This window comes from Jaculus jaculus, chromosome 13 (genome assembly GCF_020740685.1).
Source record: "Jaculus jaculus isolate mJacJac1 chromosome 13, mJacJac1.mat.Y.cur, whole genome shotgun sequence".
Taxonomy (NCBI): Eukaryota; Metazoa; Chordata; class Mammalia; order Rodentia; family Dipodidae; genus Jaculus; species Jaculus jaculus.
The window spans coordinates 44,082,648-44,108,059 of NC_059114.1; the positions used below are offsets into that span (position 1 = coordinate 44,082,648).

The 25,412-nt window shown below is 47.7% G+C and overlaps 1 protein-coding gene and 1 non-coding gene across 23 annotated transcripts in view; one reads left to right on the forward strand and one right to left on the reverse strand.

The window, feature by feature from the left end:
• Positions 1-25,412, reverse strand: part of LOC101593421 (protocadherin gamma-C5) — a 233,811-nt gene that overhangs the window by 14,639 nt on the left and 193,760 nt on the right. For 18 of the 22 annotated variants that reach the window (XM_045132581.1, XM_045132577.1, XM_045132572.1 and 15 more), the window contains one exon: positions 11,759-11,817. In XM_045132581.1, coding sequence (XP_044988516.1) covers positions 11,759-11,817 — 59 coding nt within the window. The other 4 variants (XM_045132588.1, XM_045132587.1, XM_004664687.3 and 1 more) reach the window with 4 other exon arrangements.
• LOC123454282 lies at positions 3,708-3,814 on the forward strand. Its single transcript, XR_006633267.1, has one exon. It is a non-coding gene; the product is annotated as a U6 spliceosomal RNA (small nuclear RNA).

The window sequence follows — 25,412 nt, forward strand, 5'->3', positions numbered from 1 at the left end:
AACCTGACTGTAACAGTAAGGTGGTACCGAGGAGTGGAATTGCTGCTAGACACCTGACTGTGTGGCTTTGGCCTTTTGGAGCTGATTTTCAAGAGGAATGTGGAAGGATTTGAAACATTGGCCTAAGAGATGCCTTGCAGTGCTGTAAGTACAGCTTGATGGATTATTCTGGTCAGAGTTGAAAGACCTGAATGCAATAAGAGCTATGGCCTATGAGGTTTGGCTTATGAGGGTGAGAAAGAGCTTTGATTGGACTGAGCTAGAGGCAGTTTATGTGAGAAGCTTGCTTTTATGCCCATGTCCTGAGAAGTTGTGCAGGGTTGCTTTGTGTAGAAATGAACTAGTGTGAGCAGAGGAATACCACACAGAAAAAAGAAAAATCTTTGGGTGAACTGCTGCCTGTTCAGCTGCAATTGAGAGATTACAACCTTTGAGATTGCGTTAGCTGACCTGCACCGCAGCAACAGGAAGAATGTAGACTCTTTTGAATGGGCTGAGTACTCAAGGAGTGTTCTGTTCTAAAACAAATTGACACCATACCTGGTATTGTGGAGTATAAGGAAAGTACATTACAGGCCATTGCTGAGGCCCTTGGTTTCCCACTAGGAATAGATGATAAGACCCTATTGCTGAAGACTCCATATACTTGGGATGCAAGGTCACTGAGAAACCCTGCTGGAGCTGAGCTGAAAACCTCTTCCATGTAGACCAGCTGACAGAAAGCTGGAAAAAGCCACACTGCACGCAGTTCAATGGGAGAGAGAAATCACCAGTGAAGATACCCAACGGTGGACACTGCAAGTCATATATTTGGCCAGTCAGTCCAAATGAGCCAACAGGTACAACAATGGCATGTCTGTTATGGTGGAAACCAGCTGCCCTCTAATTGGACTGGAGGCCGGCTCCATGGGAGGGAATACATCCCTGATACTGAAAACCTACAACAGGGGTAGTTGTGAGCCCTAGGGGTGTAATGTCTGCTGCTGTCTGGCTAAATGTATATACTATGCTCACCAAACTGCCCAGTAAGCACTTCTCTTAATGTTTATATCCATGTATTAGTGCTACTTTCACTTTTGGTTACAGAACCTTTTCTTTTTAGATGTCAGTGAGCTTGGTATGACCCAGAAGGCACCATGGTGCTGAGAAGATATGACAGAGGAGTAATCAGCACTGAAATATTTCAATCACACCCTCCATGGCTCAGGGTCCATTGCAAAAGAGGTGGCAGAAAGAATGTAAGAGCCAAAGGAAGGGTAGAACTCCTTACAACATGCTCCTCCAGACACAAAATGGCCTGTATATCCATGACCTCACAGTGCCTGACACTACCTACACAAGACAATCATAATAGGGGGCTGGAGAGATGGCTTAGTGGTTAAGCACTTGCCTGTGAAGCCTAAGGACCTCAGTTCAAGGCTCGATTCCCCAGGACCCATGTTAGCCAGATGCACAAGGGGGAGCACGCATCTGGAATTCGTCTGCAATGGCTGGAAGCCCTGGTGTGCCCATTCTCTCTCTTTCTCTCTCTCTGCCTCTTTCTCTATCTATTGCTGTCAAATAAATAAATAAAAATAAACCAAAAAAATTAAAAAATTAAAAAGAAGACAATCATAATAGGGATAAAAGATCATGACACCAAAATAAAAGAGACCAATTGGGAGGGGAAGGGGATATGATGAGTTTCAAAGGGGAAAGTAGAGGGAGGGAGGGAATAACCATGGGATATTGTTTACAATTATGGAAGTTGTCATTAAAAGAAAATAAAGATTAAAAAAAAAAAAAAGAAAGCTGGGCATGGTGGTGTACGCCTTTAATCCCAGCTCTTGGGAGGCAGAGATAGGAGGATTGCTGTGAGTTTGAGGCCACCCTGAGATGACACAGTGAATTCCAGGTCAGCCTGGGCTAGAGTGAGACCCTACCTCAAAAAGCCAAAAAAAAAAAAAAAAAAAAGAGAGAGAGAGAGAGAGAAAGAAAAGAAAAAAGAAATTCAGGAAAGAGAGGGTCATTGAGTTTACAACACTGTCTTGTGTTTTGGAAAAAAGCCATGGGCAGTGTGAAGCAGGTTTGCTGAATGCCTGCATGGAGACCTGATGGAACTGGGAGGATGAACTGTGGGTTGTAGTGGAGATGCCAGGTCCATGAGATGGCTGCTAAGGAAAGCTGCCAGTCCCAGATGAGGATTTTCAGGATTGTGAGTAGCCTAGCTGGAGGGGTGAAATTGGAACTCCAGAGACTTGCTGGTTAGAACTGTCAGACTTGGAGACTTGTCACTGGATAGTTTTTGGACTTGGAGCTACAGAGATTGGTGTTTGCCCTGTTTAAATCACGTATTGCTTGAGCATTTCTTTGCAATGTCCAATGCCATCTTTTGCAGTGTGAATCCTTATTCTGTATCATTGTGGTTTGGGGGGGTGGGATTTTTTGGGTATTATGGCTCAGTTAAAAGACCTTTGGTGGGAGATGGCTTCGTGGTTAAGCTCTTGCCTGTGAAGCCTAAGGACCTCGGTTTGAGGATTGATTCCCCAGGACCCATGTAAGTCAGATGCACAGGTGGCCTTATGTTGGCCAGGGGGTGATTCCACCCTCTGCTCATGCCATCGTTTTCCCCTGCCAACATGGAGCTTCCCCTTGAGCTTGTAAGCCAAAACAAACCTCCCCCGCCCCAAGGTGCTCTTGGTTGGGTGATTTCTACCAGCAGTGCAAACCTGACTGTAAGAGAGTGGATTATGATCATGTTATATTGTCTACTTATGGAAGTTGTCAGTAAAAAGTTACAAAAAGCTATTTGAAAGGACATATTGGGAACATTTATGAAAATCATTTAGTGAACTCTGTATAATAACATTAAATTTCTCATATTATGTTTTTCAAATATGATAATTCTGTTGTGATTATATAGGAGTCTAGGAGAGACATATAGTGAAGTATCAAATATGGTGCCTGCAACAAAAATGCAAAATAATGAATTTAGGTGGGCATGGTGGCTCACTCATTTAATCCCAGCACTCAGGTGGCTGAGGTAGGAGGATCAGATAAGTTTCCGGTAATCCAAGGTTAAAGTGAGATTTTGCCTCAAAACATAAAACCAGGGCTGGAAAGATTGTTCAGCAGTTAAGGCACTTGCCTACAAAACCTAATGACCTGGGTTTAATTCCCCAATACCCATGTAAAGCCAGATGCACAAAGTGGAGTATGCATCTGCAGTTTGTTAGCAGTGGCTGGAGGCCCTGGCATGACCATTCTCTTGGTCTGTTTCTCTACTTGCAAATAAGTAAAAAATAATATTTTAAAATAAAAAAATTCACTAGGCTGGAGAGATGGCTCAGCAGTTAAGGTGCTTGCCTAAAGAACCTAATGACTTGACTCCCTAATACCCATGTAAAGCCAGATGCACAAGGTGGTACATGCATCTGGAGTTTGTTTGCAGTGGCTAAAGGCCACTGGTGTGCCCATTCTGTCTCCTCTGTCACCTTGCAAGTAAATGAAAATACTTTGGGGGTTGAAGAGATAGTTTAGCAGTTAAGGTGCTTGCCTGCAAAGCCAAAGGACCCAGGTTGGATTCCTCAGGACCCACATAAGCCAGATGTACAAGGTAGAACACACATTTGGAATTCATTTGCAGCAGCTGGAGGCCCTGATGTGCTCATTCTCTCCCTCCCTCTCTCTCTCTCTCAGATAAATATTTAAAAAATATATTTTTAAGGGTGCTTGCTTTGGCAACACATATATTAAAGTAGGAATGATACAGAGAAGATTAGCATGACCCCTGTGCAAGGATGACATGCAAATTCATGAAGCATTCCATATTTAAAAAATTATTTTAAGGGTTGGAGAGATGGCTTAGCAGTTAAGGTGCTTGACTGCAAAGCCTAAGGATCCATGTTCAACTCCCCAGATCCCACATAAGCCAGACACACAAGGTGGTGCACACATCTGGAATTCAACTTCAGTGGCTGGAGTACCTGGTGCACCAATTCTCTCTCTCTTGCTCATAAAAAAAGCAAATGTCAGAACAAAGAATGCTGTTTAAAGGATTCTCCCTCAAAAAAAATTGTTTAAAAAATAAAACAAGGTCATGGACCAAGGAAAAGATGGCTCATCAGTTAAAGACATTCGTGTTTCAATTCCCTACTACCCACGTAAAGCCAGATGCACAAAGTGGTGCATGCATGTGGTGTTCATTTATAGGAACTAAAAGCCCTGGTATGCCTATACTCTCTCTCTAATAAACAAACAAGAATTAAAAAAAAAATAAAAACAAAGAATATTTGGATATTCATCATACTATTCTTTCAACTTTTTGATACATTTTAGATATTTCAAGACAAAAAGTTGAGAAGAAATAAACAAGTCACTTAGGGGAAGTATAATGTGGGAGAGAACTCTCAAGGCTGGGGGAGTTCCATGTCCATGTCCTCAGCCTTTGAGGAACTTGGTGGAAGGCACAGTATTATTCATAGGGCTAAAACAGAGTCAGTGTGGCCTACACAGAGTGGGGATGGGGATAATATAGGGACAGCAGAGTGGACACAAAACATTTTGTTCTGGAAAGTTCCTGAGGTGCTTAGAAATGGGGGATTGCTATGGCAAGATTTAACTATTTCAAACTCATTCTTGGCCCTGGGCAAGGACTGATGGGGAGGGAAAGGAGGAATCACCAGGGAGGATAGCAGATGGGGCTTCAGTCACCTATGTCTCCATGAAATCCCAGGAGTCCTTAGCCCCAATGAAGGGTGGGGGAGGCTGAAGAGCTTGGTTGGGACTGTGGGAATGAGAGATGGAGACACCTCAGGTTAGGAGGTTGCCCTGATAGTGGGTAATGATGCTGAGGGAAGAAAAGTGAATGTAAGAGCAGCCTGAAAGCATGATGGGCTGGACTGTCAGGAAAATGCTTGAAAGCTAGAGGCCAAGCAGTAGGCAGACTGCCAGCTTTCTGAAGCTGGGAGAGGAATGAACAGAGACTTCTTTTTGTAGTCATTTACTGAATCCCTATTTTAAACACTGAACCAGCCCAGTTGTGTGTTCATCATCTATTTCATCCTCAGAACCACTCTGCAGATAAAGGTTATGATTATCCCTCATTCTGGCAGATTAAATCAGGACTCAGAGGCCTTCCCAGTCATGCAGCTGGTAAGTGACAGAGCTGCAACCTCCAAGTGACCTAAGGTGACTCCAAAGTCTGTGATGATCTCACGCATACCAAGGATGACCCTACCAGCAACAGATGCAAGCCATCTTCCAAGATTTGGGAAAAGTGACAAAATGGAAGCAATGGACAGACTACATTTAATAGTCCATTTCCAAGCAGCTAATATGTGAGATGGAGGACACAGTTCTGGCTATAAGGAGTCTGCACTCTGGTGAGCTAGAGCATTCTGTGGGCTAGGCTATGACAAAATACTCCCTGCATTGTGCTCAAAATAAGCAAGAGATCTGGGAAAGCTACCCTGGCAACAGATTTAATTGTGTTAAAATGTAAATATGTATTTATTTGGTGAACATAAAGGAAACTATTAGCATCTAAAAATATACATATATGTCCATGAGGGGCTATTATGCAATGATTAGATGACTGTTGGAGTGATTTGGAGGTTTTTGTTATTGTAGGTATGGCTTAAAATTTTTTTTTTAACTTATTTATTAGAGAGACAGAAAAAGGCAAACAGAAAGAGAGTGATTATGAGCACAGCAGGTCCTACTGCCACTGCAAATGAACTCCAGACACATGCACCACTTTGTGTATCTGGCTTTACATGGGTGCTGGGGAAATCAAACCCAGGCTGTCAGGCATTGCAAGCAAGCACCTTTAACTGCTGGGCCATCCCTCCAGCCCTCTTGTTTTGTTTTGCTTATTTTCCAGATAGGGTCTCACTCTAGCCCAGGCTGACCTGGAACTCACTCTGTAGTCCCAGTCTGGCCTCAGACTCACAGCAATCCTCCTACCTCTGCCTCCCAAGGGCTGGGATTAAAGGTGCGACCACCATACCTGGCCTTGTATATTTGTTTTTTGAGACAGGGTCTCAAAATATAGCCCTGGCTGGCCTGCAACTCATTATGTAGGCCAGCCAGGTATTGAATTCACTGAAGTCCTTCTGCTTCTGCCTCCAGTGTACTGGTATTATAGGCATATATAACTATGCCCGGTTTCACTTTTGAGTCATTTTTTTAATTGACATGGATATTCTCCTGATATAAAGAACAAAACAAAACAAAAAAACCCAGACAACAAGAGTAATGGACAAGATAAACTCAATTTCTATTTTTATAAAAAGAAATACACCTGTTGACTGGTAATGAAAATTCTTGATATTGTGAACAAATTTGTGTAAAAAAAAAAATTAAAGGCATGAAGATCCAGATGACATTATGAGATGTCTGAGACTCACTTTGAACTAATCCAGGTGGTAGGAAGGTGGGGATCTCAGCAATGAAGACAAGGCGGAACTCCAGCTGGGTGGCAGAGTTTCATGCCACCATCGCTGTTTTCATGTATATTTAAAATTGAATGTATTAAAAATATTAGGGCTTAGCTGGGCATGGTAGTGCATGCCTTTAATCCCAGCACTTGGGAGGTAGAGGTAGGAGGATTGCCATGAGTTCTAGGCCACCCTGAGACTACATAGTGAATTCCAGGTTAGCCTGGGCTAGAGTGAGACCCTACCTTGAAAAACAAAACAAAACAAAAAAATTAGGGCTGGAGAGATAGCTAAATAATTAAGTGTGCTTCCTGTATAAACATGAGGGCCAGAGGGGAGACTGAGATTCCCCTGAGTTTAAATTTCCAGGTCTGGGAAGGAGAGATGGCTTAGTGGTTAAGCGCTTGCCTGTGAAACCTAAGGACCCCGGTTCGAGGCTCAATTCCCCAGGACCCACATAAGCCAGGTGCACAAGGTGGCACATGCATCTGGAGTTCATTTGAAGTGGCTAGAGGCCCTGGTGCACCCATTCTCTCTCTCTCTCTCCCTCTTTCTCTCAGTTAGTATGTTGCTCTCAAATAAATAAATAAAATAAATTTTTAAAAAATTTCCAGGTCCCATGTAAAACAGCTTGTTGTGGCCAGATGCATCGGTAACCCCAAGTCCTGCAGTGGAGCTTCCAGAGAATCAGTGGAGCCTGGCAACTCCAGCATCAATAAAAGGAGACTTTGGCTTAAGAACAAGACCAGGGGGCTGAAGAGATGGCTAGAAGTTAAGGCACTTGCCTGTAAAGCCAAAGGGCCCAGGTTCAATTCCCCAGTACCCATGTAAAGCCAGATGTACAGGGTGGCACATGCATCTGGAGTTCCTTTGCAGTGGCTAGAAGCCCTGGCACACCCTTCTCTCTCTCTCTCTCTCAAACAAACAAATATATAACAAGACCAGGTGGAAGAACAATGGAATCAGACACCCATGTTCCACTCCTGCTACTGCAGGCTAGCAACCCCACCACAGGTGAGCATATGGGGTGCTCAAGGGCATATACATGTGCATATACCAAATACATAGCCAAAAAAACCCAAAAACCAAAAAACAAAAACCTGCCGGGCATGGTAGTGCATGCCTTTAATCCCAGCACATGGGAGGCAGAGGTAGTAGGATCACCATGAGTTCGAGGCCACCCTGAGATTCCATAGTGAATTCCAGGTCATCCTGGGCTAGAGAGAGACCCTACCTCGAAAAACAAAAACAAACAAAACTACTAATAGTGTGCTGGGCATGGTGTCTCATGCCCCTAATCTCAGTACTGAGGAGGCTGTAGTAGGAGGATTGCTGTGAGTTGGAGGCTAGTCTGCACTACAGAATGATTCCAGCCTAAGCTATACTGAGACCCTACCTCAAAAAAAGAAAAGAAAGAAAAAAGGAAAAATATTAGTGGTGGCTCCTTTGAGATTATGGGAATTTTTCTCTTTCTTTTGTTCTGTTTCCCATGTTTCCATGTGGTGGTTTGAATGGATGTCCCCCAATTGATTCAGGAGCTTATTAAAGCTCCTAACTCAGATTTCCAGCTGCCTGGCTGGAGGAGGTGTCCCTGTGGGCAGATCCTAGAGTCCAGCCTTAAGGTGTGTGGGTGGAGTTGGAATTCCAGTCTAAAGACATGCAAAGTGCTGTAGCTTTCCTGGAGTTCCTGGAGTGTGCTTGCTTATGGTGTTGGTGGTGGCTTTTCTCTCTGCGTGGGCCTGTGAAAGGGGCTCAGCTTCTTCTGCCATTATGGAACTTTCCCTGGATCTGTACGCGTCAAATAAATTCCCTTCCTTCCATAACTGTGCCTCGTATGGCAGTTCATCCCAGCAACATGAAGCTGACTACTACATTCCTTAATGAGAATATAGTATAAGAGGACAAAACAACCTGGGGTGTTGGGGGGGGATGTAGAGATGACTCAGCAGTTAAAGGTGCTTTCCTGCAAAGCCTGATGGCTTGGTTTTGATTCCCTAGTACTCATATAAAACCAGATGCACAAAATGATGCATTCATCTGGAGTGTTTGCAGTGGCAGAAAGCCTTGGTGTACCCATTCTTTCTCTCTCTCTCAAGTTAGTAAGTAGATAAATAAATATTTGCATAAACAAGCTGGTCTTTCTTGGTTGATCTGAGAGAGAGAGCAGGGAGTGTTTTAGAGGAGGATGAGGAATGGAAGGGCAACCAGAGAGAGGAAGAGTAGTGCAGAGCCAGCAAAGTGGCGTGGAGTAGCATCAGAGGGAGCCAAACCTGCCCTTGCAGAAGTTGGGAACAGCTGAAAAGCAGGGTGGGGCGGGCCCAGATTATAGCCTGGCTGAGAGAGATGGTTTGGTGGCCTCAGGACTTGGGACAACAGCTGTTGGATAAATAGCTCAAAGGATGATCTGGGGAGTCAAAGCTTCAGGCAAGCCAGGCCTTTGGAATGTGAGTCTTTGCCCTTTTTGTCTAAGCAGTGTGACTTGTTGTTGCCTTGAACTTGAACTTGAACTAGGCTAACTAAAACTCACCACCACTGGTCCTGCTCTGAGCAGGGTCTATCTGACCAGATGGGCCAGTAGTCAGGAGGCCAGAGAGTTGGGAAAAGAATGGGGCAGAAAAGCAGTGAAGGGCTGGAACCTAGGTAAAACTGAATAAGAGAACTCTCCTCTCTCCATCCCCTCCCTCTCCAATGCTTACCAACATGGCAGCAAAGAGAAAATTCCCTGCCACTCTGCTCATCATGAGGTCTCAACATGAAGCCTTTGCACAGGCTCTTCCTTCCTTCTAGAGTGCGCTTCCCTCTTGTCTCCAGCTGATTCATTTGTAACCGTCCCACAGACCTCAACAGAGCCTTGCTGCCTCCTAGATGTCCTCCTGTTCCCTTCCTGGGTCAGATCCCCAGTGCCAGGTACTGCCCGCCATAGCACTTACCACAGCTGCCATCCAACATGCATTTCAGTGTTATCTGGTTAATATCTGTGTCCTTCAACACACTGCAACTCTGTGAAAGGGGCCATATCTGTTTGATTCTTCCCACTATGCCTGGGCTGCATGCAGAATGTGCTCTTGAGCACTTGAATGGATGAAGGAGGGAAGCTGGAATTGTTGGATTGAATGGATGAAGTAGGGAAGCTGGAGTTGCTGGATTGGACCCTGACAAATTGTTTCATCTCAGCTACTCTGGAGCTGAGTCAGAAATGTTTGCTTCAAACAGCAAGTGAGCCTCCTTACTGAGTCTCCTCCATCTACATCCCCCATAGACTCTAGGCCACTAAGCCTCTCACTGATGAAACAGGTCTTTCCCAGTGAGTATGTGAGAAACAATTTCTGGGGCTTCCAAGTCTAGTAATAATTTCTGCTTTAGGGCCAGATTAGAAGGAATACAGATGGCCCGGTACTTCTCATAGCTGCTGCAGTTCAAATGCTACCTCTTCCTAGAAGTCTTCCTGGATCATCTCCCCATTATACTCATTATTCCAGGAACCTTGTACGACTTGTAACTTGAGCTTTTTTTTTCTTATTTCTTTTTTTAGTAGAGGGTTTTTAAAAGTGTGATTTGTTGTCAATTTTCTCTCTGCTGGCCAAAACCCTATGAATTTGGTGATGGTGTCTGCTTGTTCACGCTGACAGGCCAGTGTTAGCACAATGCTTGCTCACAGGAAAATAAACATTCGTTGAATGAATAAGTACGTGTATAAAATACGGAAAGGCTGGCAAGCTGGAAGAAAGGAAACAGCTGGGGTCAAAAGAGGGGTAAAAGCTGCCTTTTAGGGGCCTTCTAGGAAGTGCTTTACATTCCTGATGCTAAGGACAGGACTGTGCATGCCCAGGAGCTGGAATCTGCCCTGCACTCAAGGCCTTCTGGGTTCTTGCAGCAACAAGAGCTTAGCTGGTAAGGAGAAAGAGGAATGGGAAAACATGAACAGGGAGCAGCCCAAGCATGCCCCTCCCCCACTTCTTCCTGGGCTCCTTGGACTTACTGCTCCTGGCTTCTACCAGGGAACCTGGCTCTGATCCCATCCCATGCCCCTCAGACCAACTGAAGGTCTTTCTGCTGAAGTCCACTCCACTTCCCACCCCCACAGGGGGTTCCTGTCACAGCAGGAATTCATACCCGATTGAAATGAGCAGCTGGGGCAGTCTGGATGGGAGGGTGAGTGGTGGGGAGCAGTGATCAAAGGCTCTGTGTGTGCGTGGGGATAGGGGGAGGGGTGCCTGGGTGCTGGCTTCCCACAAGTCCAAAGAAATGAGGGAAAGGGGAGAGGCATAGAGACAGTCGGAGAAGTAGAATAAATAGACATAAAGACAGAGACAGAATGGCACAGTGAGGTTAAGAACAGAGAGAAAAGCAGAAATAGACCAAGACATAGAAAGGAGACAGGAGACAGAAGAACACAATGACACTAGGAAATGATTTGGAGAGGGAGAGACAAAAAACAAAACAAGGATGGGGAGGCAAAGATAGAAAGAAAGAAGGAAAGGGAGACAGACTGGAAAGGGTCACATTTATTCCTTCCTTCCACATTTACTGAACACTGTGCTTGGTGGGCATGGGTGAGGCACAGGTCAAAGCCAGGAGACACAAATGGAAGGGATAACAGAGATGTAGCATCAAAGACAGAACCTGAGGTGCACACTGAGAGAGGGAGAGGCAGAGACGCAAACTGATCCAGACTTTGGGAAGCAGTGACAAGGGGTGGTGGTGGGGGATGACACAGACTGAAGAAAGAGGAGGCCAGGGCAGGGCAAGACGGTGTGGGGTCAGGAGGCAGCTGGAGGAAGAACAGGGTGAGGCCAACCTGCTCATGCCCTCCCTGGGTAACTTGCCCCCCTGTCCAATCTCTAGCTGTGCCGTCTCCCTTTCCCACAGCTGGAAAAGGACTACCCACCCTTGGACCTCCATTTTTGTCCAAAGCTCAAAGGATGTTCTGACTGACAGCCTCCTCTTTTCCTCTTCTTGCTCCACATTTCTCTAGCATCCCGGGTCAGGCTGAAGCCAGCTTAGTTGGGAAGAAGGGATATAAAAGGCCTCCCCTCCACCTTCGGCTATCTTTGGCTTCCACAGAGCCCTCAGGAGATAGGAAAATGGGCATGTGGTCAGGAGAAGGGAGAGAATGAGAGTGTGAATTTAGTTTCCAAAATAGTTAAGAGTAGGCGTCTCTTCCTCCCAAGGTTTGCGTAGCAGCCCCCAGGACACCAGAACCTTCCTGAAATACTGACAGGAGGAGGAAACCATTTGTAGCAAATGCTGAACCCTCCCCGCCCCCAATCTCCTCCCACCCACATCGTCACTGAGAAATGCCGCAGAGAAGATGGTGGGCTGAAGAATCAGTCACCTACCCGCTGGTGCCAGGTCTCTGGGCCTGAGAGAAACGCCAGTCGGTGTTGGGCGGGGCTTGCTGTGGAGAAAACAGAGGGAAAGTGGCTGAGTACTCGGCAGCATTCAGAGGCTGGGGTGGGGGGCTGTAAAGTGGGGAGTGTGCTAGCAAGGGAAGTGATGGGAGAAGATATAGATACATCTCCAAAGATGAGGGCAAAAAAAAAAAAAAAAATCCCAAGACAAAAAGAAAACAACATTTTATCTGATCACAGTGAGCAAGTCTACATTTCTTTGCTGAAGAAATGGCCCCTGTTTTCCCTGCTCCTGGCCTCAAAGCTTCCAAGCCAAAATTCAAGACTGAAAATGTCTTCTGTGGACCTGGGGGAGGAGTGTAGAGAAGCCCCCCCATCAAGTGGCAGAGGAGGTTTTAGATAGAATTCTATCCGCCCCAGAACAGAGTTATTTAGCTCCTTAGCCGGGAACAAAGCATTCACTGCAGCAAGATGGCTGCTGCTCTGGGTAACCCTTTTTGTGCCAAGTTGTACGGTGACACATTCAGAAGGACACCTCCTCCAGGCTCTTGGCTCTCGAGGACCTCTTCCCACAGCTAAATACATTATTAATTTAGGAGTCATGCCAACTTGGGCCTTTGCAGGACATCCAAGCCCTGGGATACCTCTCACCCCAGAACTTCATGCCACACAATGGGCTGTGACTAGAGAGGAGAGAACAAGCGTGCTCTGTCTTAGCAGAGAGAGCGGTTGGGATGGAGCCCAGAAGGACCACAAACCCACAGCCTCCAGACAGAGCCAATCAAGTCTCCAGGGTTCCTAAAGGCTAAACTGCAGCCATCTCCCACCTGGCAGAGTGGCTAGGACTTTACCAACCACAGGATTTCTAAGTCCTTCCCGACTGTCCAGGAGGCATGGCATCACATCACACACTCTCCTTCACCCAGGTCTTCACAGGTTTCTGGGTTGTACTGGCAATTAATTCTCGTACTCACTCCCAGGAGTAGAGTGTGTGAGCATTACTCAGATTACACTGGGGAGAAGGAGGACCCAGGACTGCCAATGACTTACACTAAGGCTCACAGGTGGTAGTGATGAGAGTGGAACCCGTAAACCTAATAGCCCTGGTGCATCAGGACCTATAAGCACCATTTTGAGCCCACCATGAAGAAGGGTACAGGGAAGACCAACCCTTAGCCATTGCCCTCCTGAAGGCAGGGCAAGGAGCTGCCAAACTCTTACCCACATAAGAGCAGGGGGTCCAAGTTTGTTTAATGAGGGCTACTGAGGAAGAGGAGCTCCCAGAGCCTCCACATTTGGGAAAAGAACCCCACCCTTGCCCCATCCTAGCAGATGACAGCCATCTCTTGTCCAGCTTTACAAGGTCCAAGTGCCAAGTCATTCAAAGTACACCGTGGAGTTAAAAAGGCCTGTGTTAGACTCATTATTGTTTTCTCTGAAGAGCAAACCGCTTGGCCTCCCTGAAAGTAGGCAGTAACTGAGTAAATGAGATCCCTTCTTTCTCTGAGGAAGTGTGAAGTAGGGCTCTCTCAGTCTGATATCAGAAACATGTGGGGATGTTGTTTCAGAATATAATCCCCGTACAGTACAGTACAGACAGGGTGAGGTATAGATATATTTTTAATAAAAGCTCCTGGGGTTGGAAACTTGCTCTTTTTATTATTTTAGTTTTCCCACATGTGAAGGTACAGTACCTCTGACATCTGGAAGAGGCTATAGCTCTCCATCTGTTGGAGGAGAAAGAATTTGTCAAGAGTCTCAGGTACTTTGGTCATCTCCACGGCCCTGATCCTAGATCACTGGGCACATCACGACGGAGCCAAAGCCTAGTTTGGGGCATCCACAGTCTGGGTTCTCCAGGCTTCCACTTCCAGGGAGAGAGAGGAAGGGACCACTGGTGCCACTAGGGTCCCAGGCCACCTATCCTGGTGCTGCTCATCCACCCATCCTGGGGCTTGCCTCTCCTCAAGTGCCTATTGCAGGCTTCTGGGATGAGTAGCCAGTGTCCTGGGCACGTGCCCCTGGCCCAGCCAGACCAGAGATATGGCAGATCATACAGTCCCACCAGTCCCTAACCTAGTTCACCCAGTGTCACTGCTGAACTCCAGGGATCACTGCAGTGATCAGGTCAGTGGGGAGGTGACTGTCCTGTATAGGGTGCCAGCGAGAGGGTGTAAAAGGACTCCTCAGACCTCACTTGGCCTTGGAGAGCTGTTACCTGGGACCCTGGCCAGGGAGTCACAGCAACTGTGAGTGCCTCTGAGGGTGATGGAAGGGGGGCTAAGGGTCTGGGGACTGTGTGAGCCTGGCAGGGCAGCGAGGGTTGGCAGTAAAAGCTGCCCTGCATGGTGTGTGCATGTGTGTGTAGGCCAAGCTAGGCAAGTGCAAGCAGCTGTGTGGAGCCTGTGGTGGTGGTCAGCACCCAGAACCCCCATGAGCCCTGCTGGTACACCTAAGTCCTGCCGGCCCCTGTGGTTAGTGAGAGTGGGGTAAGTACAGTTGATGACAACAGCAAAGTCTTACATCTCGGGAGTGGAGAGAAAACAAAGAGGAACCACCCTAAGATGGGTGGATCATACTGCCGCCAGTGCCCAGGAGGCTTAGCGGGGTGCCTCTGTGCTGGCCTCCATGCTGGATATCTGACACCCCTGGAAATTGCTACAAATTGCCCCAGAAGCTGTAACAAGCACCAGCTTTTTCTGAGTGTGGGCAGGGTTGAGACGCAGTTCCCCTTGCTTATAAGCACCACTACCACTCAGTGCTGGGAACCCCCATTCCCATCCCAGCCGCTCCTGATTCCCTGCAGTTGGCTCAAGTTGGGTGAAGTGTAAGGAGCTCACTAGAGAAGAGGATCCAAGTTCAAAGTCCCTTTTGTGGGGGGCAGAGGGGGGTGGCCTGGGCGACGCTTAGCCCTCACCTGGCTCGGCTCTCTCAGCGTATTAGAGCGGGAACACAAGGCATCAGGCTCCAGTGCTAGAGCTGAGGGCTGCTGAACACTGAGGGGCCTGAGGAAAGTGAAGTCACTGCCATCTGAGGCCGGTGAAAAACATGTCCTGTAGCAATGGCTCTGTGAGTCTGTGGGCCGCAGGGTCACCTCCATGTACTTGAGCGTGCCATCTGAGCTCACTTGCAGATTGGGGCTCGACTGCTTATAGAATTCCCGGGAGGGTGAGTCCTGGCGCCTGCAGCACCGGCCTCCACCCCCGTCCCCATCTGCATGCCCCCGAAGGCACTTAGCTGACAGAAAAGTGAAGGTGACTAAGGATAAGAGACTGGTGGCAGCTAGAGCCACAATGAGGTAAAGGGTGAGGTCTGAACTCTCAGGAGGGTGTGTAAGGAAGTCACTGGATTTGGGCATTTCCTCTGCATCCTCGTCCTCCAGAACCAGCAGCACCGTTGCTGTAGAGGACAGAGAAGGGTCACCATTGTCCCTCACCAGGACTACCACCTGCTGAGTATCAGAGTCATCCTCCAGTAAGGCCCGGGCTGTGCGCACCTCACCAGAGTGTGCAGACACAAGGAATAGTCCTGGGGCTGTGGACTGTGGCAAGAGAGAATAAGAGAGCCATGCATTGTGGCCTGCGTCAGCATCCACAGCTGTCACCTTGGTGACCAAAGAGCCAGGAGGAGCAGATCGAAGGAGACGCTGGGGTGCTGAGAGCTCCCTGCCAGGGCGTGGGTGTAGCACAGCTGGAGCATTATCATTCTGGTCAAGGACAAACACGTGGAGAGAAGTGTTGGCATGCAGTGGGGGAGAGCCAGAGTCTCGAACCCCCACCATGATCTGCAACACCTGTAGCAACTCATAGTCAAAGGTCCTCTGGGCAAACACCCTTCCATCCTCAGGGTTGACATACACGAAGGAGGAGGCTGGGGCTCCCTGAATCTGACTCCCTACAATGGAGTAGGTGAGCCTGGCATTCTCTCCAGTGTCTGGATCTGAGGCAGTCACAGTGCAGAGGAGGGAGCCTGGAGGTCGATTTTCTGGGATGTAAGCAGTATAGAGTTGCTGGGTGAACTGGGGTGCATTATCATTAACATCTGAAATGTTGAGTCTGATGGTGAGAGGTGTGCGCAGAGGAGGTGAGCCCGCATCACTGGCCAGCAGCTCAATGATATAATGCGATGTCGCCTCGCGATCCAAAGGCTGGCTGGTTAGCAGTGAGTAGTGGTTCTCAGAAGGCTTAATTTGAAATGGCAGGTCTGGAGAGATATCCAGGCTCACTTCCCCGTTTCTACCTGAGTCTCGGTCCCGCACATTAAACAGCCCCACTACTGTGCCCACTGGTGTGTTCTCCAGGACAGGATTGACCAAAGAAGCCAGTAGTACCTCAGGGGCATTGTCATTGACATCCCCCACATCCACTTGAATCACACAATGGCCCTCCATGGCTGGCTGGCCCTGGTCTCTGGCTCTTGCATGGATTTCATAGAAATTAGACTCCTCAAAGTCTACCGGACCCAATACATGGATTGCTCCACTGCTAGGATCCAGGCCAAAGAGATTCCTCACTGCCTCAGATGTATGGTCTCCAAAAGAATAGTCTAGTTGGCCATTGGTGCCCTCATCTGGATCGGTGGCATTGAGGCGAAGAAGCAGTGTACCCATGGGTGCATTCTCTGGGAGACCCACACGCAGAACTGAGGCCTGGAAAGTTGGAGCATTGTCATTGATGTCCAGCACAATGACAGAGATGAGGCTGGTCCCTGAACGGGCTGGGGTACCCCCATCCACAGCCGTGAGCACCAACTGATGTGTTGGCTGGGCTTCCCGATCCAGCTGCTGCTCTAGCACCAGCTCTGGGTATAGCTTCCCATCTTTTAGGGTCTTCACATTCAGAGAGAAATGGCCGTTGGGACTTAGGGTGTAAAAGCTCACGGTATTGGTGCCCACGTCTGGATCCTGGGCACTATCCAGGGGGAATCGGGCCCCGGGTGCAGCTGACTCAGAGATGCGCATCTCTCTCTCAGGAGTGGCAAAGCTAGGAGAGTTGTCATTGAGATCCAGGATCTCTACCTCTACACGGATGAGCTCCAGCGGGTGTTCGGTCACCACCTGCACAGGCAGCAGACAGCTGGTGCTGGCTCCACACAGGCTCTCTCGGTCAATCTTTTGATTCACTGCCAAAGTACCACTCATCAAGCTCAGAGAAAAATAGCGCCTATTCTCCTCAGAGCCCAATCGCAGACCACGGCTCAACAGATCTGTCACCTTTAAGCCCAGATCCTGAGCAACATTTCCCACCAGTGTCCCAGGCTCAGACTCCTCCACCACAGAATAACGAAGCTGCCCAGACACCCAGCCCCAGCAGCACAAGGACAACATACACAGCACTTGCCATTTCCCAGAGAGCTGTGGAAGTATCTTGAGCCCCATGACCCAGAAGTCCCTTCCTGAAGAGTAAGTGTGCTGTCTTGTCTCCAAGGCAAAACCAGCGTTTGGAATGTAGAAGCTGAAATTGCTTATGTCTCCTTCCAGCCTCTTAAAAACTGCTCGGAGGTTTGCCTGCCTGCAGCCTTTCTTAGTCACCAACTGGCGGGGGTGGGAGGGGGAGGGGAGCTAAATGGGAGTGGAGCTAGGGAGCTGGAGGAGGAGAGGCAGGCAGGAAAAGCAGATCCCCCACCTCGGCTCTCAGTTTGATTGGTCAAAATGTCTGTCTGCTTTCAACCAATTATGAAGTCCCCTCAGTCCTAGAAACCTTGGGAACAGGCGCTGAAAATCTGTTACTGAAGCCTCCTTCCTCCCCACTCATTTCAAGCCGCAGGTTGATTCAGCCCCCTTGGCAGCGAAGTTTGACAGCTCAGATGGTGCTCAACAGGGAGGACAAAGTGCTACACAACTCCTTAGTGTTCTGTCCCATCAACTTCCTGCATGACTTCAGAAGCTTCCACTACTTTGCTTGAACCAACAAACTTTTGTCCTCATGGAAGGCTGCAAAGCCCATGTGTTTCCCTTTCCTTTCCCATCCCCCTTTCTACTGAATGTTGCTAGGAGAGAAAAGATTTGTTAGTAACCCACAAGGTCTTGTCTTACTACCCAACAATGCTTTCAAGAAAATCTTAATATCAACTTATAGTTGCAGTACGTAGTATTTCTGGGATCTTGGGCTCGGTATGTGAAATGAGCATCACAGCTTGAGGGAAAGAGAACATTTCTAGGGATGGTCTAGGTTATCCAAGACAGTGGCTGGAAGCCAGATATGGTCTTTAGGCTTTACAGTTTCACTAAATTCAGAACTTTACCCAAAGGTTCCCAGAATGGTTGACTCTATAAATTCCTTAGCTATGAACCAGTTTTATGACATTGATTTCATATCTGCTTTTCCCCAAAGAGGGAATGAATGAATGAATGAATGAATGAACCTTGGTTTCCAGTTTACTACATCTAGTACAAATCCCAGTAGTGAACTGAACGAGACTTCTAAATATCTGGACTAAAAGATCTCTGCTCCCATTCTGATCCATACCTCTCTGCTCCCTTGGATCTCACCTCTTTTGGCTCTCTGCTATCTTTCTTTTACCTTTTCCTTCAAGTGTATATAAGTGTGTGTGTTATGTGTGTATGTATGGGCACCTTCATGCCACATACAGCACAGGTCTGGGGACCAGAGGAAAACCTCAGGGTGTCAGTTCTTGCCTTCCACTTTGTTTGAGACATGGTCTCTTTTTGTTGTTTGCTGCTGTGAACACCAGACTAGTTGGCCCACAAGCTTCGGGATTCCCCCGTCTCTGCCACCCACTGCCATAGGTGAATGCTCTACTACATCTGGCCTTACATGAGTTCTGGAGATCCAAACTCTGGTCATCAATGCTTTTAACCACTGAGTCATCTCCCCAGGTCCCTCTGTGCTATTTTTCAAACAAAGTTTTCTTCACATGAGATAACATGAAGCAAAGATTTTAATCTGCTCTCAATCCATTAGGAAATGGTAGCCTAAAGTTAAGTTTCTTCAGAACATGACCATCTCATTCAGAAACAGTAAAACACCCCTGGGTTTAGCTGACTGCCTGATGCATCCTACTCACTGTACACTGTAGGTTCTTGTTACTACGTCCCATCAGCATACCATGATGAGCTGGTTCTTAATAACCAATTACTTTTATTCATTGCTTTCAACATGAGCATAATCTACTCCCAAGTGCTAATTCGAGACAACTCCTGGTGTTTAATTCACAATACACAGCATCTATCACATAGTTACTACTTACAAAATTGGTGACATCACCATGGGCTCTTACAGGGAGGCCAGTACTCTCTGGAATATGACCCAGCCATATGCCCAGATTAGAGTAACCCTCAAGCATTTGCTGAGCCTGCAAAGGTCTCACCTCTAGCCCATAGAGAAGATCAGAGGGTGGACAGCTTGGGCGCACAGGCTCCCCTGCCATAGGTGCACTGGGTGACTTGACCATCATGAAGCTATCACTCCGAGTGGGTGCAGAAGCCAATGGTGTACAGCCATGTGAGTGGCCTCCCACATCAACAAACTTGATAGGATCATCTGACCCTAGCTGGATTCGGAGGATCCCATTGGAAGGAGGAAGCCCCTCCCTCCTCCGGGATCTGGTTAGACAGGCACAGGTGCCAGCAGGAAAGCATGTCATTCCACAGGCAGCCCCACGAAGGCACTTAGAAAGTAGTGCCACAAAAGAGCCAAAGGAGACAAAGCAAATTGCCACTAGGGACACAGCCAAGTAGAGGGTCAGACGGGATTCTCCTTCCCTTGGAGCTGAAGATTCTCGAAGATCAGGGACAACTGGATGAGTGTCCTCCTCTAAGGACACTAGAAGAGTGACAGAGGTAGAAAGTGGTGGACTACCACTGTCCTTCACCACAATGACCAGCTTCTGAGGTGGGAGATCAGCTGGGATGGGAACAGCTGTCCTTACCTCCCCAGCATATCGGGAGACGGCAAAAAGGCTGGGATCTGGGGCCTCCAGGAGCTGATAGGAAACCCAAGCATTGTATCCTGAATCCAAGTCCACAGCAGTCACTTTTGTGACTAGGTGGCCAGCACCAACTGATGGAGGCAGTGCTTGGGGACATAAGGAACCAGGCCTGGCCCTAGGACGGAGCACAGCTGGGGCATTGTCATTGAGGTCCAGCACAAACAGACGAACTGTCACAGTGCTGCTAAGTGGCGGGTTGCCTCTGTCCCGGGCCTGCACCTCAAACTGCAGTGTCTGTGTTTGCTCATAGTCAAATGATCGAGTAGCATGAACAGCTCCTGTCTGGGGGTTCAGAGAGATGAAGGAAGAAGCGGACACATCTCGGTTTCTGGGCTCTAACAGAGAGTATGAGATGAGTGCATTCAAGCCAGAGTCAGGGTCAGAGGCTGCAAGGGAACAAAGCAGGTCCCCTGGGCGATTGTTCTCAGGAACAAACACCTCATGTGACCTCTGAAAGAATGAGGGTGGATTGTCATTCACATCTGAAATATTGAGGAAAATAGTCCTGTGGGTACTCAGAGGAGGGTTCCCAGCATCAGAAGCCGTGACCATGATGTCATAACTGGATTTAGCCTCTCGGTCCAAAGGCCCAGCAGTCACTAGGGAGAACTGGTTCCTGAAGGCGGACTTGAGGGCAAATGGCAAGTGGTCAGGAATTCTAAGGCTCACATCTCCATTTGACCCCGAGTCAGGGTCCTGCACACTGATGAGTGCCACCACGGTGCCAGGTTCTGCACTCTCTGGGAGAGTCCCAAGCTCTGAGGTCACTGTGATGTGGGGAGCATTGTCATTTACATCTAGGAGATCCACCCTAAGGCTACAATGTTGCTCCATGGCTGGAGAACCCCCATCACGAGCCCGAACATCAAATTCATAGTAATTTTCACTCTCAAAGTCTAGAGGCCCCTGGAGGGTTAGCTTTCCAGTAGTGGGATGCAGGCTAAAGAGGTTCCTCACTCGATCAGGGGTGTGACCACTGAAAGAAAAGGTGACGTTACCACTAGGACCCAGGTCCGGGTCAGAGGCATTGAGCTGGATGAGCACCATGCCGGCTGGCGCGCTCTCCAACACGCTGATCCGGTAGCTGGATTGCTGGAAGGCTGGGGCGTTGTCATTCACATCCAGCACTGACACCCGGAGCTCTGCCGTGCCTGATCTCGGAGGGTTCCCTCCATCCACAGCAGTCAGCACCAGGCGGTAGTCCGACTGCTTCTCCCGATCCAACGGTTTCTCCAGGAGCAGTTCTGGGACTAGGCTGCCGTCGCTGCGCTTCTTGACGTCCAGGGCAAAGTGCTCGTTGGAGCTCAGTCTATAGCTGCCAATGGAATTACTCCCCACATCTGCATCCTGTGCCTTTTCCAAGGGGAAACGCTGTCCGGGAGGAGCTGCCTCCCCGATTTCCAAGTCCAATTGCTGCCGTGGAAACCGGGGGGCGTGATCGTTCACATCCACGATCTCTACCTCCGCTCGGTACATTTCCAAAGGCCCTTCGGTTACAAACTCCAGGGGCACGATGCAGCTGGCACTAAGCCCACACAGTGCCTCTCGATCGATAGGGTTCTTGATGAGCAGGGCTCCACTGTCCAAATCCACACGGAAGTGTCTCTGGTTCACCTCTCCAGCGACCTGCAGCCTGCGAGCTGACAGACTCTCTGTATCCAGCAGGAAATCCTGGGCGACATTCCCTACAAAAGTCCCTTCCTGTGACTCCTCTGGGACCGGGTAGCGGATCTGTCCACAGACGTAACCCAGGTGGCAAAAGAGGAACAAAAGGGTAGCCTCCCGCCAGATCTCTACCCAGCTTCTCACCTTGCTGAGCATTGCTGCCACCCGCTAATCCTCTACTTGTCCCGAGAAGCAGGTGAAGCCGGCCCGCCCCGACCGGCCACAGCAGCTGGAGACACCTATCTCCCTTCCCCGCGCCAGCTCTGGCGCGGCTACGCCGGCGCGGCAAGGGTTACGCGCGTTTTTTTGCTTGTGGCGGGGTAGATTTGTCTGCCTTCCACCACCCGATTGGCAGGCAGCAGCTCGTGGGCCCAGCCAATAGGCTGAGCCCAGAACGTCCCAATAGCAGCACGGTTAATGCGTCGCAGCATTGGAAGGGGAAAAAAAATGAAATGAAATGAAATGAAATAAATCTGTGTTTTCTCCTTCTTCCCGTTCAACTTGCACTTCTTCTAACGGATCATTACCTCCGTGGAAAAGCCCATAACATGTATGTATCTCCTTCTCCCGCCCCCCAACACACCAAGTCACCCCGCCCCTTTTCGGCGGGGAAAACAGCTACAGCCTGAGCCTTAGCAACCTGCAGCCAGGAGAGCAGTAGCCATTTGAGACTGGTCACTTTGTTCAAGCCAATGCTGTCATCGACCGACATCCTAAATGAATAGCTTCCATCCCAGTCTAATGATATTAGAGCAACAGCTAACAAGGAGCCCTGCCCTAGACTAAAAATTCTGCCCCTCGGCAGACTATCCATCTCTTTGCAGAAAAGGCTCACACATCTAATGTAGCCAATTAAATTCATGCAGCACGCGCTCAGGAAGCACAGCGGACCAAACCTCTCTTATTCAGACCTTTGCTAGTTAAACACTAAATTACCGTTCACACTGATTTCAAGGACAGTATGGAAGCAGGGTGGAAGAAGGCCAGGGAGTGTGCTATTCCAAAACTAAGAATCAGTGTGTCTGAGAGGTGCCAAGGACTAGATCTCATTACCTGGCAAAATGCTAATGTTCACAAATTTAACAGCTTTCTTGAATGATTGGGATCAGCTACCAACAATGCTGTGACTACAAATCCTCTTTATTTGACACCATGGTATTCAGGATATGTTGTTAATTACCAATGGAGACCATTTCAAAAGAACAAGCCTTTCTCTTAGCCCCAGGGGACCTTCTTGTAACAGGAGATTTGATCTCACCCCACCCCCACCCTCATTCAGAACTCCTAGCAGCCTGGCTACTACCTTGCACAAGCGCAGAAACATAGCACATTTTACACTGTATATACTTGAAAGCTGTACTCTTAGTGGCAAACATATCAGAGAAAGAAAAAACTCCAGGCTAAAAAAACCTCCAAAAACAAAAACCCCAGGCTGACATAAGACACGCTGATTCATCCAGATCCTTAACTGAGGTCGTCAGTGCCTGCCAAAAGCATGAGCCACTGTGCTGGTTCAAGCATCTACACCTATCAATGCACCACATCTTGCAAAAGCCTTCTAAGTGATCTCTGTCTCCAACCCCAGCGTCTCCCAAGCATTTCATTTATGCCTGACATCATTTATACATACACATATCATATGTATACCATATCTGTCAATTCAAAAGTCTGCAAAAACCATTTTATATGAGCTGAAATTTTAAAAAAGGACTTGACATGGCTTACACGTAATTCAGGATGTAGCTGCACTTCATTATCTGCAAAAACTGTTTTCACACTTTAAGATTCATTACTAATGAAATGCTCTTATCCCTCTGCACGAGATTTCCTGGAAAAGGCCCTCTTTGGCCCGTTATCCCCTTTCCCATTTAACAGTTCAACTTTTAGCTCTTAGCTCAACCATCACCACCAACTCTATGAGGTCTTCTTGATTTCCCCAGGCTGGTTTAGGTATTTCTTCCCCTTTGGCCCCACTGCTTCCTAAAGCATGCATGTCCCTATCTTTTTTTAATGGTCGAAAAAATATTTTTATAGTGCTGGGGAGATAGTTCAGTGTTTAAAGGCACTTGTTTGCAAAGCCTATTGGCCTGGGTTTTATTCCCTGGTACTCACATAAAAAGATGCACAAGGTGGAGCACACATCTGGAATTTGCAGTGTCAGGAGGCTCTGCACACCTATTCTCATTTCCCCTTCAAATAAATAAATACTTGTGCTTTTATGGGGGAGGGAGTGAGTTTGGGCACACTAGAGCCTCTTGCAACTGAAAATAAGCTCCAGATGCATGTGCCACTTTGTGCATCCGGCTTTAAGTGGGTACTGGGAAGCAAGTGTCTTTAACTGCTGTACTATCTCTTCAGCTCTCCTGTTATCTTTTATTGCATGTCTGCCTCCTATGTACTCTGTGTACCATAAGAAAAGGACAGTGTCTTCTCATTTTTTACAATGGCTGGAACCTAGGGATGTTAATAAGTCATTAATATTGATATTATCATTTATCACCTCAGCAGATACTCATTAAATACTCACAAAGCAGACATTATCTTATGTGTGCTGAGGAACCTGTGCTTCAGGGAAGAGACTTGTCTAAAGTTGAACAGCGTGTATGTGCAGTACTACATACACATATATGTGCAAGTTCACAATAAAACAAACAAGCACATTCTGTTTTACTATAACTGCAGCATTGTAATACTACATCTCCCTGATTTGACCTTTGGATATCAGGTATGTAATGCCGCCATCTCTAGATTTTTTAAAAAATATTTTATTTACTTGAGAGAAGGAGGGAGAAATGAAGAGAAAGAGGAAGGGAGAGAAAGAGAAAACAGGAGAGAGAGAAAATGCACAGTAGGGCTTTCCAGCCACGGCAAATGAACTCAAGATGCATGTGCCATCTTGTGCATCCGTCTTATGTGGGTATGGGGAATTGAACATGGTCCTTAGGCTTCACAGGCAAGCACCTTAACCACTAAGCAATCTCTCCAGCCCTAGATTTTTGAGAGAGAGACTGGGTGTGCCAGGGCCTCCAGCTATAGCAAGTGAACTCCAGACGCATGTGCCACCTTGTACATCTGGCTTACGTGGGTCCCGGGGAACTGAACCTGAGTCCTTTGGCTTTGCAGGCAAGTGCCTTAACTGCTAAGCCATCTCTCTAGCCCTAGGTTTTTGTTTTTTGTTTTTTGTTTTTTTGTAGGGTCTCACTCTAGCCCAGGCTGACCTGGAATTCACTATGGAGTCTCAGGATGGCCTCAAACTCAGGGCTATCCTCCTACCTCTGCCTCCCGAGTGCTGGGATTAAAGGTGTGTACCACCACGCCTGGCTCACCCCTAGGTTTGTTGTTGTTGTTGTTGTTGTTTTAAACAGAGTCTCATTCTAAGCCTAGGCTGACCTGGAACTCCTTCTGTACCTCAGGCTGCCTCAAACTCATGGTGAGCCTCCTAACTCAGCCTACCAAGTGCTGGGATTAAAGGCATGAGCCACTGGATGCATCTTTTTATCTCTAGATTTTTTAAAAAGTTTCACTTATTCATTTGTAAGCAGAAAGAGGGAGAATGGGTGCACCAGGGACCCTTGCCCCTGCAAAGGAACTCCAGATGCATGCCCCACTTTTGCATCTGATTTTACATGGGTACTGGAGAATCGAACCCAGGCAGTCAGGCTTTCAAGCAAGCACCTTTAACCACTGAGCAATCTCTCCAGCCCTATCTCAATATTTTTAAGTTTTATTAAGATATAATTGACATACCATGCAATTGACTTATAAAAAGTGTACAACTCAGTGGATTTTAGTATATTAATAAACTGATGGAATCATTACCACAGTTTAATTCCAGAATATGTTTTGATTCATCCAAAAGGACCAGGTTCTTATTGCCCAGCTGTAACTTTTAGATTGCCTAAGATAGGAGCAGTGGGGCCTGTCTATAGTTCCAGCACTCAGGAGATAGAGCTATAAGGATCAAACAGGAGAAGGGGGGGGGGGGGAGAAAATAGTTGCTCAGGTGCTAGTGGTTTAGCAAGATTGT